This window comes from Otolemur garnettii, unplaced genomic scaffold (assembly GCF_000181295.1).
Source record: "Otolemur garnettii isolate 467f Iridium unplaced genomic scaffold, OtoGar3 scaffold00043, whole genome shotgun sequence".
NCBI classification, from domain to species: domain Eukaryota; kingdom Metazoa; phylum Chordata; class Mammalia; order Primates; family Galagidae; genus Otolemur; species Otolemur garnettii.
In genome coordinates this window covers 3,544,207-3,556,789 of record NW_003852438.1, presented here as the reverse complement: position 1 = coordinate 3,556,789, position 12,583 = coordinate 3,544,207, and the positions used below count along the sequence as shown (strand labels likewise).

The 12,583-nt window shown below is 35.0% G+C and overlaps 1 protein-coding gene across 4 annotated transcripts in view; it reads right to left on the bottom strand.

The window, feature by feature from the left end:
- Nucleotides 1–12,583, bottom strand: part of COG3 (component of oligomeric golgi complex 3) — a 70,510-nt gene that overhangs the window by 39,439 nt on the left and 18,488 nt on the right. For 3 of the 4 annotated variants that reach the window (XM_003790358.3, XM_023513588.1, XM_023513590.1), the window contains exons 6-13: nucleotides 12,160–12,252; nucleotides 11,364–11,489; nucleotides 9,520–9,600; nucleotides 4,936–4,979; nucleotides 4,392–4,518; nucleotides 3,723–3,814; nucleotides 2,496–2,635; nucleotides 396–556 (exon numbers count right to left, since the gene is read on the bottom strand). In XM_003790358.3, coding sequence (XP_003790406.1) covers nucleotides 396–556; nucleotides 2,496–2,635; nucleotides 3,723–3,814; nucleotides 4,392–4,518; nucleotides 4,936–4,979; nucleotides 9,520–9,600; nucleotides 11,364–11,489; nucleotides 12,160–12,252 — 864 coding nt within the window. The remainder of the gene's footprint in view (nucleotides 1–395; nucleotides 557–2,495; nucleotides 2,636–3,722; nucleotides 3,815–4,391; nucleotides 4,519–4,935; nucleotides 4,980–9,519; nucleotides 9,601–11,363; nucleotides 11,490–12,159; nucleotides 12,253–12,583) is intronic. The other variant, XM_023513589.1, reaches the window with a different exon arrangement.

Genomic DNA, 12,583 nt, shown 5'->3' with positions numbered 1-12,583 from the left:
AAAAAAAAAAAAAAAATGGTTCAGTAACAAAATATACATATACATAACGTACTGAGATAAATAAAACATTAACATCTGATGCATCTGAAAAAAAAATCCTAGCGTCAACTAGTTATTTGACGATATTAAAGAATCAGTGTTTTTATGCATTATAATTGCCTTATAGTCGTGTTAAAAATAAAAGTTTCCAGCTAAGTGCAGCGGCTTACACATGCAATCCCAGCACTTTTGGCGGCCAAGGTGGAAGGAGCACTTGAGGCCAGGAGTTCAAGCCTGGGTAACAAGCAAGACTCTGTTTCTACAAAAAATTTGTTATGAAGAAAAATCCTTTTTTAACTAGTACAAAAGATCTGAAAGCTGTAGGGTAGGGGGGAGAGGAAGTAAGAAGACCCTACCTCCATCATGACTAACTTATCTGGGTATGCCAGATCTCCTGGAGCCGGCTTGTAGCCCGTAATGTCTGTCTGAATGTAGATATGCGTTCGGTAGACCAGCCGCTCTTGCACATCTTCCAACATCTGCTTGACTCCAGCTGCAAATGCCCCTAGTTGTTCAGCTGATAAAAAAGTGTAATCATCAATTCTTTTAGATTTAGAAAAATACTTTATTTTAAACAAAGATATTAACTAAATTGCTCAGAATCGATATGAACCACTTTTGTTTCAGAGACTGTAGTTATATTTCAGGATGACTCAATGACCTTCGAGAAGTTTAGTAAGTGTTTCAATTTCCTCAATTTTAAAACTAAGAAATAAATTTGTTTCTGTACTTCTTTCCTGGAACTCTGTTAAACTGATTCTATTATTAATATGAATAAGAAAATCTGAATTTTAAGAGTGTTTTTGCTGGGCAGTGCCTGTGGCTCAGTGAGTAGGGCACCAGCCCCATCTACGGAGGGTGGCAGGTTCAAACCTGACCCAGGCCAAACTGCAAGAAAAAAATAGCTGAGCATTGTGGCAGGTGCCTGTAGTCCCAGCTACACTAGAGGCTGAAGCAAGATAATCACCTAAGCCTAAGAGCTGAAGGTTGCTGTGAGCTGTGATGTCACAGCGCTCTACTGAGGGTGACATAATAAGACTTGGTCTCAAAAAAAAAAAAAAAAAGAAAAAGAAGTAAAAAATCAAATATAATTCTTTTTCATTTCTAAGATGTCAGCAATTTAAGATGCTAGTAATTCAGTAACAGTTTTCCAAGGGCTAAGAGATAGTACATTATCACATTAAAAAACTCATATTAATTTAAAAATCATCTTAAATTCAGAAGTATTAAAATGTGAGAAAATGTTCACCTTAGAATAAATTAAAGGTCGTAGAATAATAACCCTGTAAGAGTAACAAATTCAGTGTCTCCCAATGAAAGCCAATGGAAGGATGATAAATTCTGCCAGTAAAATAATTACTTCCAGAGTATTTTTTTCTTTGAGATTGAATCTTGCTCTGTCATCCAGGTCATAGTGCAATGGCACAATCATACCTCACTGCAGCCTCACATTGCTGGGTTCAGGTAATCCTCCTGCCTTAGCCTCTGAAGTAACTGGGACTCCAAGTGCACCAATGTGCCTAGCAAATGTTTGTTTTGTTTTGTTTTTTTGGTAGAGATGGGAAGCTCACTAGTTGCCCAGACTGGTCTTCAACTCCTGGCCTCAAATGATCCTTCTACCCCAGCCTCCCAAAGTGTTGAGATTGTAGGCATGAGCCACAACACCCATCCTTGACAGGTATTTTTTAAAGGTACCAAAGTTAGTGAAATCATGTTCTCTATAACAATCAAATCAAATATTGAAGATTATATCAGATGGATAAAGAAATATTGCAGAGAACTGCTTTTATTTGTAATTTCAAAAAAGATGAATCACTACTATGTATGTATGCTATATAATTATTTTTTATTAATTGGGATTCATTGATGGTACAAAGAATTAGATTGCACTAATTACATTTGTTAGGTAAATTCCCTCTTATAATTGTGTCCCACCTCCAAGAGGTGTGTCACACACCATGACCCCCCCCCACCAACCCTTTCTTTCCTCTGGTCTCCCTGCTCCCTCATTCCCCTACCCCCCACTATGTGTTAGGTCATCTACTGTCTTCATATTAGAATTGAGTACATTGGATTCTAAAATAATTCGCTTTTTTTAATCAAAAATATGCAACACAGTCCATTACTTGATATATTCTGGTCACAGTGTATTAGTAATCCCTAACCTAGAAGCAACTGTCAAGTCCTTCTGAATTCCAGATGCCAGAAAGAAAAGTGATTATAATTATTTTATTACTAACTTTGCCCGGAATTTAAAAATTCTTTCCCTATTTAATTTGTACCTTTAGGCACAGAATAAAGTGTATCTTTATTCAAAAAGGGGCAAGGCATCAACCCAAGCTTCAAAAATATTAATGTATTTAGGGGATGGAAGAAGTAGGATTTAATTTTTTCAAATTCATCAAGCCACCAATATAATTAAAAAGACCCTGAAATTATCATTTCTACTTATTTACCATTGTTTTGTACATGATCTTCAAGCACCTCATTTTTAAGAATCCCACAAAGTTCCGACAGGGTCTCTAAGTGAATGACATGAATGATCAATGGCCTGAAGACATCATATAATGACACACACAGTTTCTCTAACAGCTCACTAAAAAGAAAGAATAAAACAAGGCTTTAGTAGTTGTCTTTTCAGAATTTTCTAATAGTTTTAAAAGCCTCATTGGTTTCTTCTAACCAATAAAAATATCAATGTCTATTGGAAAAGAGTATTTGGGAACACAATAAAATAAGAAGAGAAAGGCTGAAATAATTTTATAACCTATTTTTGCAGTAGAAATTTATAATCAATAAGCATTCCACAATAGTCAGTTCAAACTAGCTGCCCTCAACCAAAAGTCAACCTATTACAACTTTTATCTATTTCAGCAATAATTGTGTATGTGTCCTTTTAAAAACAATGAAAAATATTTCAGTAGACTTAACTTTTATATTCTAGTCACTATGAGTCAAATGGAATTTTGTTCCCCAGGAAAGACAGATTCAAAATTCTTGAATACTTATAGATTTAGATAAGCAAAACTCAAAGTACTTTAGACACAGATCAAGTATTTTTAAAAGTTTTAAATATTTGAAAAGAAAAAATTAAGTTATCTGTATTCTTCATATTGTCATTAATACTCTTCTGTATATGAAGAATATAGACAAATATAATAGAATAATATTCTCTAAGAATAATATTTGTTATTCATCAAAAGTGATCACTCCAATCAAAACCATAAAATATTTTTCTCCTCCCCATTATAAGAGTCACATGAGTCAAAGCAGCCAACAGAAAAAAGTGAAAGTAACAGGAGATCTTTGATAAAATAAAGAAAAGGTTATTATAAATTGCACTTGTATTTTGAATTATCTTTCATTAGTTAGAATCATATGATAGAATCTTGAGGGAATTATTGTATATAATGGAGGTAAAGGGATCTAGATCCCAAGACTTAGTTCCCAGTAGAGTTCTTTCTATCACACTATAATGTCTCCATAATTATATTACAAGCAATATGAAAGCATTTTGGCCTTTAAGCAGTACATTTATCTTAAGAAAATAACCACTGTCCAACCCAATGATATTCTGTTCATACACAGAAAAAAGTTAAAACACTGCTAACATACTATACATTTTATGGTCACTAGCAAATTAAATCTTTATCAAAAAAAGTTATATTCTATGTACCACCTACTCTAATTTTGGTGTCGGTTTTGTGAAAAATTCATTGTAAAGTTGGTGCTCATCCTGGCATACATGGACCATAAAGGCACAGCCACTGCGAACCTGTAGTAAACAAACACATACCACCTACAGTTAAAGGCATATACATTTCTAGAGTTTATGAAATAAGCTTATACTTTATTTGCAAAGAAATTATGCACATGTATTCATAAAATAACTTACTGAAGAACAGAAAATGGCTGGTTTTCAATAGATTACTATATAATGGGATTATAGGTGATTTTTATTTTCTTAATATTTTATTTTCTAAACTTTTGATAATATGTTACTTTTCTAGGCCAAAGGATTATTAAAAACAAAGAATACTTATGTATTTTTTGATGGTATGGATTAAATTACACTAAAGAGAAAGGCACTTCTTCAGCAAAAGCTAAGCTAAAATTAAATTGGCACTATAAATCTACAAACTTTAAAACCTCGTCTTTCAAGGATCAATACTTATTTGTGAATATTCAAACCATAAAAAGCAAATGAAAATGAGACTATTTTGCAATATCGAATAAAGCTAATTACCAAAGCAGATTTGCCATAGGGGAACCAAAACTTACTTATAGCTTCTAAGGTGTCAACATAGCTCAGAGAAAGGTTTAACATTAAACCAAAACAAGCAGAAACTTACCAAGGCACAATGATCTCTGTTATTTTGGCTGGTTAACTCTGTGACAGTACAAGCAATACTAGGGCTCAATAGGAGCTCCCGCTGATCAAGGTAGCACTGGTGAATATCGTTTAGCAGCTGTTGATATCTGATGGCAAGCAAACAAGACTGCAGTAAAAACTTTTGATTCAGATATGTAAATTAAATCTCATCTTAAATCCCAGAGTAGCCTGCCAAACCTCTAAAGCTATAAAGGTCACCTCTCATTTCCCCACATCAAGTACCACAAAAACAGATATAAAACAAGCCATGATGGACTGTGGTGCCATAAGATTTTCTTTTACAAAAGGATTTCTGTTCCAAGAAGAAGGACCTCACAGCGGCCCAACTGCTATTATGTGAACTTGCTAAGTCAGATATGTGACCTTGCTCCCCAAAGAATTGTGTGTTACAAAAACAAACTTAGAGGTAACTGCTCAAAAACATCACGGACATATCCAGACTTGGAAAAACAGCACTACAAGAGAAAGCTAATTTGGAAATCAAAGAACTTCTAGATACTCACTCAGGCATTTTTTCAGATCGTTGTTCTATTTGTTCAATAAGAGTCTGCAAAGAAAGGAAAAATACATTAAAAAAAAAACCTGTTGTTGGCTTGGCGCCTGTGGCTCAAGTGGCTAAGGCACCAGCCACATACACCTAAGGTGGGGGGTTTGAATCCAGCCAGGGCCCGCCAAACAACAATGATGGCTGCAACCAAAAAAAAAGTAGCCAGGCATTGTGGTGGGCGCCTGTGGTCCCAGCTACTTGGGAGGCTGAGGCAGGAGACTCGCTCGGGCCCAGGAGTTGGAGGTTGCTGTGAGCTGAGCACGGCACTCTACCCAGGGCGACAGCTTGAGGCTCTGCCTCCAAAAAAAAAACCTGTTGTAATTATACTATCCATTACTTCTTGATTATAACATTATCACATGTTCAGTTAGAAAACTTTAAGTATAAGAAAATAAAAATCATGAAAGTCACCTAAATACCAAAAAATAGTTAATATTTCAGTATTATTTTCTTTCAGTTTTTGTATCCAGTTATATTCTTTTTAAACACAACTGGAATTACACTATATATTCAGCTTTATAATCTACTTTCTAAAAATTATTTTATAACCATTTTCCTATCATTAAATAATTTTCAATATGAGATGAAAATGTGTTGGAAAACTTAGCCCATTAGCTACTACCTAGTAAACAATGATTCGTCCTTATAAACAGCATTTAAAACATTACATTCAATGGCTATATAATATCCCATTGGATAGAAGTACCGTAAGTCAACTATTCTTCTACTGTTAAGACACCAAGGCTATTTCAAAAAATTAAAAGCTCATTGGTTAAGCGTCTAGAATGAAGCTATAGGGTTCAAGGGCAAGCTCCTTAGTAGCTGTTTAAGCCCAGCCAAGCTGCCTCATTTCTCTAAGATTCCACTTCTTGCTAGATAAAACTGGAATAACCAGAGGAGTAGTGGCTCACATCTGTAATCCTAAACTATGGGAGGTCAAAGTGGGTGGATTGCCTGAGCTCGGGAGTTTAAGACCAGCCTGAGCAAGAGTGAGACCCTGTCTCTACTAAAAATAGAAAAATTAGCCAGGTACTATGGCAGGCGCCGATAGTCCCAGCTACTTCGGATGGAGGCAGGAGGATAGCTTGAGCCCAAGAGTTTGAGGTTAATGTGAGCTATGAAAATAAATAAATAAATAAATCTGGAATAATAATAGTGCTTACATCTCAGGTGGGGACTTCAACATACTGGATCAAAGAGACATGTATTTTTCTAAGCATTTGATCTATTCTCCAAAAATGTTTTTAAGAAAAGGAGCTATTTACATTCCTATCAGCAGCACTACCTGTCTCATCAAATCCTCAAAAGTACAGACTTTAAAATGCCAATTTCTGACAGCCAAAAAAATGCCACCTAACCTAAACTTGCATGTATTTTCCACATTTTCCGAGAGTGATTGGGTCATTTTATATTAGATATTCATCTTTCTTATACTGATTAACCTTCTTATCTGTTGCAAACATTCTCTTCAGTTTGCCTTTACTTTATTTTTATACCATTGTGTAGTTTTTTTTCCAGTAATTTTTTCTAGTTTTTTGTTTGCTTGGCTTGGTCTTCATTTTTATATTTAAAACTCCTTAGCTCAGTTGGAATGTATTCTTCTGGTAATGTTATAAAATGAAAAGCTTATTTTTATTTCCCAAATATTTAGCAAAGCTTCCCAATACCATAGAAAACTTCAGCTCTTTCTTTCTGATTTCTTTCTGATGTTTCTCTATATACTAAGTTCTAAAACTTTCTGTTCCAGGGATCACCCAATGAATTCTTGAATCAATGACACAGTGTATTTTTCAAAATTCTCTTGTTTAGTCTCACCTGTTCACCAGACAAAAGCTTAGAAAAAAGGAATTTCATTGGAATTTTTTGCTGGGAGTACATTCCAACCAATACATTACACTGGGAGAAACTAATATTTTGAAAAGTTAGTCTCCTCTGTCAGGAACAGGATGGGCTTACTATTCAATATTTTATGACATTCTGTCTGGTTTTGTCATTTCTTCATCCTTGTATCTCCACTAACGTTATTGGTAAGTATGCTCTCTGTCACTAATACAAAAGGGCTTTATCACATATGCTAACTGGCTACTTACTGGTACGTAGGAATGCCACTTACATAATTATTTTATAATCACCCACCATACTAAGCCCTTTTACCTATACCATTTCTTTCCTAATCAAACTTTTATCATTAGTCTTTGGCTAATATGCAAAAGTAATCAATCAGGTACAATCTATATTTCATGCCATCCATTATATTAATATCTTCCATAAACAAGAATAAGTATTTTCCCACTTCAAAAAAACTTCATTTCAAATGGCTAACTTTTAAAAGGAAAGGAGGGAATGAAATCAGAGTCAGCAAAAGTAGATCTTTTTTTTTTTTTTTTCAGTTTTTGGCTGGGTTCTGGGTTTGAACCTGCCACCTCCGGCATATGGGGCCAACGTCCTACTCCTTTGAGCTACAGGCACCACCCAAAGCAGATTATTCTTTCTAGCAACTTCACAATGAGTAGAAAGAATATACATGTACTACTAGCTCCAATTAAACATATTTCAGATATGTTATACTCTGACTTCCACTCTAATCACTTAATCAGACGAATACAGGTGCATTCTTTTATGTACCAGATACCACTAAGATGGATAAATAAGGCATACACCCAGCCTCATGGAATATATTACCAATCCATTAGTTCAACCCTTACTTCTTATCTACATTACTACAAAATCTTCTTGTTAATTAGGCCTCCCTGTCTCAAATCTTCTCTTTACCATAATCTATTCTTGATATTATTGTATCTTTAAACTTTTTAAATCGGTAACAATTATATATATTTAAGATAATTATATATCTTCTCACATGTGGGTGAGAAGATACTGTGGTTTTGATTTGCTTTTCTCTGATGATTAGTGACATTAAGCATTTTTTTCACATACCTATTGACCATTTGTATGTCTTCTTTTGAGAAATGTCTATTTGTGTCCTTTACCCACTTTCTTTTTTTTTTTTTTTTTTTTTTTTGAGACAGAGCCTCAAGCTGTCCCCCTGAGTAGAGTGCCATGGCATCACGCTCACAGCAACCTCCAACTCCTGGGCTCAAGCGAGTCTCCTGCCTCCGCCTCCCAAGTAGCTGGGACCACAGGCGCCCGCCACAACGCCCGGCTATTTTTTGGTTGCAGCTGTCATTGTTGCTTGGCGGGTCCGGGCTGGGGATTCGAACCCGCCACCTTAGGTGTACGTGGCTGGCGCCTTAGCCGGTTGAGCTATAGGCGCCGAGCCCTTTACCCACTTTCTAATAGAATTATTTGATTTTTCACTGTTGTATTCCTTGTATATTCTAGGTATTAGTCCCTTGTCAGATGAATAGTTTGAAAATATTTTCTTCCATTGTACAAGTTATCTCCACTCTGGTTATCAATTCCATTGCTCTGCAGAAGCTTTTTAGTGTAATACAATCTCACCGGCCTACCTTTGTTTTTGTTGCCTGTGCTTTGGAAGTCTTAGCCATAAAATCCTTGCCTAGAACAAAGTCCTAAAGCATTTTTCCTATGCTTTTTTACTTTTAGCCAGTCAAATTTAGCAGTGGGGGGGGGGGAATTATATACCAATTATAGTGACACTAATGTTATTAAGTTCTGATAACCCACTACCATCGAACCAACCCCTCCTATGCCTTTGTATAGTAGTTTTATAATTTGGGGCCTCATATTTAAGTCTTTAATCCATTCTGACTTGATTTTTTTATGTGATAAGAGATAGAAGCTTAGTTTCATTTTTTTGCATATAGATATTCAGGAGCTTTTTCCATCTTTTTTATTTTATTTTTTCTTTTTTATTCTTTACTTATTTTTGTTAAGAACTGTCAGATATTGATACTGAGTTTTCCCAGCACCATTTTTTGAAAAGACGGCCCTTTCCCCATTGAATATTCTTGATGTCTCTGTCAAACACCAGTTGGCTGTATGTGAATTTATTTCTGGGTTCTCTATTCTGTTCCATTGGTCTATGTGTCTGTTTGGCAAACCTGACCAAATCACTCCCTGTTAAGATATTACTTCACTAACTACTACTAACTATATTACTTGAACTAACATGACATGTAATATTCCCCTGTGAGACTGTCCTTGTCATCTTTCCTAACTTCTTTCTCCTCATACTCCACTAATGTCCTATGTTCCCATCATAACAAATTACCAGAGCACTCCCCAAATGCAGGTCTTTTAGGTCTCTACAACCTTCCCTATATGTGCTGTTCTCTCTATATAAAATGCCCTTCCTTATCCATTCCTTCAAGTCCACTACCTGAACTTTTTAAGCTCAACTATCACCCTTCATCTAAAAATCATCCCTGAGCATCACAGGAAGAGCTAGGTGTTTCTATCTCTGTGGACTTCAAGCACCTAGGACGCACCTCTAAGATACACTGCTGTAATACAGAATTTCCCTGGCTTAAGCAAAGTGCTTAACATACAACAGTATTTCAAAAGGCCTGGTTGAATAAATTTCATAGCAATATCCTATGTATGTCAATAGACTTACTCTGACTTTGGGGGCAGCAGCTCGAAATTTCACATAAAATAGTGTAAAGGCATTATCTGCATTAGGTACAGATGAAGGATCCTAAAAGAAATGTGAAGGAGGATAGCAAATAATTATTCAAATTAGCAAACAATTATTCAAAAACTGGACACTAACCATTTCATATGGCTAATGGTTGGCTACATTCCAACCAAAAGCTTAGAGAAAAATCTCAAAAGAGAGATTAAATACCATTACTGCTACAAATGAGTAATAATTAATTGGTTCTGTCATCGCTCTTCTTTATAATTAAAATTTACCCCATGTTATCTGAATTTGGGTGGTAAGCAAACCCAAATTCATATTCATACTGTCATTTATTGAGTGTAGGACATTGGCCAAATTACTTAATCACTCTGCGATTCAGTGCATCCGTTAAATTACCATATATTTACCTTGCAGAGGTTTTGTGTAGCTAGTCCTTATTAGATATTAGTTTCCTAAATTTACTAGAAATTTTGCTGAATAGAAAAATATATAGTTCAACTGTTATGTCAGTTAAGAACAATGTAAACAGTAAAAAGGCAGCCTCCAAATTACTGGCTTTGAATTGCAAGTTCAAGCAAATATTTCATGCTGTTTAGAAAGCAACTTTAAAAAATAAAACATGACCTTTATGGTTTTATCTGCTTAGAAAAGAAATATGACCCATGACCATCCTAGCTAGCTCAACTCTTATTTTCTAACCCAACATCCTACTAATTTTCTACCCAGACTCTACTATGAACTATAATTAATGTTTCCTTCTCTACAGATTATTTTTCCTGAATATAAGCTCCATGATGGCAGAGACCTTGTCGGCTCCTCTTTGCTATTGCATAGTTCCTAATACAACACCAAGCACTAAGAGATGCTCAACAAAAATGTGTGCTAAATATAAAAAAGAAAAAAAACAAACAAATATAAAGAAGAAAGGTTTAAATTATCCAGCATATCCTATCATTCAAACCACTTTTATTATTTTGGTGTATTTCCTTCTAATATTTTCACAAAAAAGACAGAAAGGAAATGTTTTAAGAAACAAATACAGGGCAAGGTGCAGTGGCTGATGCCTGTAATCCCAGCACTTTTGGAGGCTGACGTGGGTGGACTGCCTGAGCTCATAGGTTTGAGACCAGCTGGAGCTAGAGCAAGATCCTACCTCTAAAAATAGCCGGGCATCGTGACGGGTACTATAGTCCCAGCTACTCCAGAGGCTGAGCCAAGAGAATCGTTTGTGCCGAAGAGTCTAAGGTTGCTGTGAGCTATGATGCCATGGCAGTCTACCAAGGGCAACAAAGTGAGACTCTGCAGTCTACCAAGGGTAACAAAGTGAGACTCTGTCTCCAAAAAAAAAAAAAATACAGTAGAACCTCCATAGTTGACCACCTCCCTACACTGACCACCTCTTTAACTTGATCTAATTTTCATAAACCAGACAGGTACCACATGTATATATCAGTACACAGAACGGTAGGCCTAGTTCCTTATGTTGATCATCTCTGTATGTTGACCAGTTCGTTACAGTCTCTTGGATGGTCAACGTACAGAGGTTCTACTGTTCTTCATATCTTATTTAACTATTCATCATATATTACCAGATATTTCTCACACTGATAAATATTATTTGAAAATAAGATTGCAAGGGACATTTCTAAAATGGCTATTTTTCCCTATGTACTGCAGTTTTATATACATAGGGAAAAATATTCTTACTTAATAAATGGTACAATTTTCTTAGAATTGCATAGTATTAATTTCAAAGATTATGGAATATAAATGAATCAAACGTGAAAAAAACTTGCTATTGAGACAAGTTAACTTACCCTTTTTAGTAACTGATTTGTAAGAGTCTGTAGTGTGTTCACAATATATGTCTTCATGAGGTGTAAAGCTTTAGAAAGACATTGTTTAAACTTCAGCAAATATACAGGATAATCTTTAAAATTAGGCTGTAAGGAAAAGAGAAAGACTTACAAAAGGAAACAAAATTGACAAAAAGCAAGCTTTTAATGAAAACTAAGGAGTCCTTTATGTAAAATAATATATAAAGCCCATAGAAAGCTTAATGCAGATTATAAATCCATGAATATGAGTCTGTGGCTATCTTAGTTATAGCCAAGGCCCCAATTCCTGGCACAAAGTAGGGGTTCAATAAATATTTACAGTTGTTAGCATAACGTATCTGCAGCACCCTACAGACTTTAAGGCTAACATGTAAGGACCAACCAGGAAAAGAATAGGATTTAGGGGAAATATATACAGCAATAAATCCCTGGGAGATAGAAATAGGAGGTGATTATGTCAAAAAGCTTGTCTGTTTACTTCTCCCCAAGTTGATCCTTTCTGTTTCCAAAGAAATATACTACATATCAGGACAACCTAAAAATGGCTCACTCTTCTAGGTAAAACTGGGTCAGCCAGGACCCTTTCCACTTCAAGAGACACCTCAGGAACTAAAAGTACTTTTTAGTCCACTTCTGATAACAACTATGAATTCACTACATTTCTTCTTCAATACATATTTACATAATTATTTTCTTTCAGTAAAAATAATTACAACACAAGTGACAAAACAAGAATATTAAGATTTCTTAAAAACATAAAAATACCACGACTTACATGAGATGATATGTATGTTATACAATCGTCTAACTTGGCCAGCATGGGTATAAATCCTTCACTATTCACAGACAACGTAGGGGAATTCAATTTCTTTAAGGAAAAAAAAAATCAATCTTAATTCACAAAAAACAATATAGGTAAAAGTTGAAAACTATAGATTAGAATTACTATATTCCTATATAGGATATAACAAAGTTGTACTAACATCTTTATAATATATTTTAAAAGTCACCAAAATATCCTCAAATATAGCCCACATATAACAATAAAGAAGGGGGAAATGGGAAAGAGTAACGATTAAATTCAATTTATTCTTAACAAGCTTTAATGAGGCTCTTCATGAATGAGGAAGTATTTTATATTACTCTATTATACAATATTACGCTGAAACAATATATCAAATCCCCAGATTTCGGCTCGG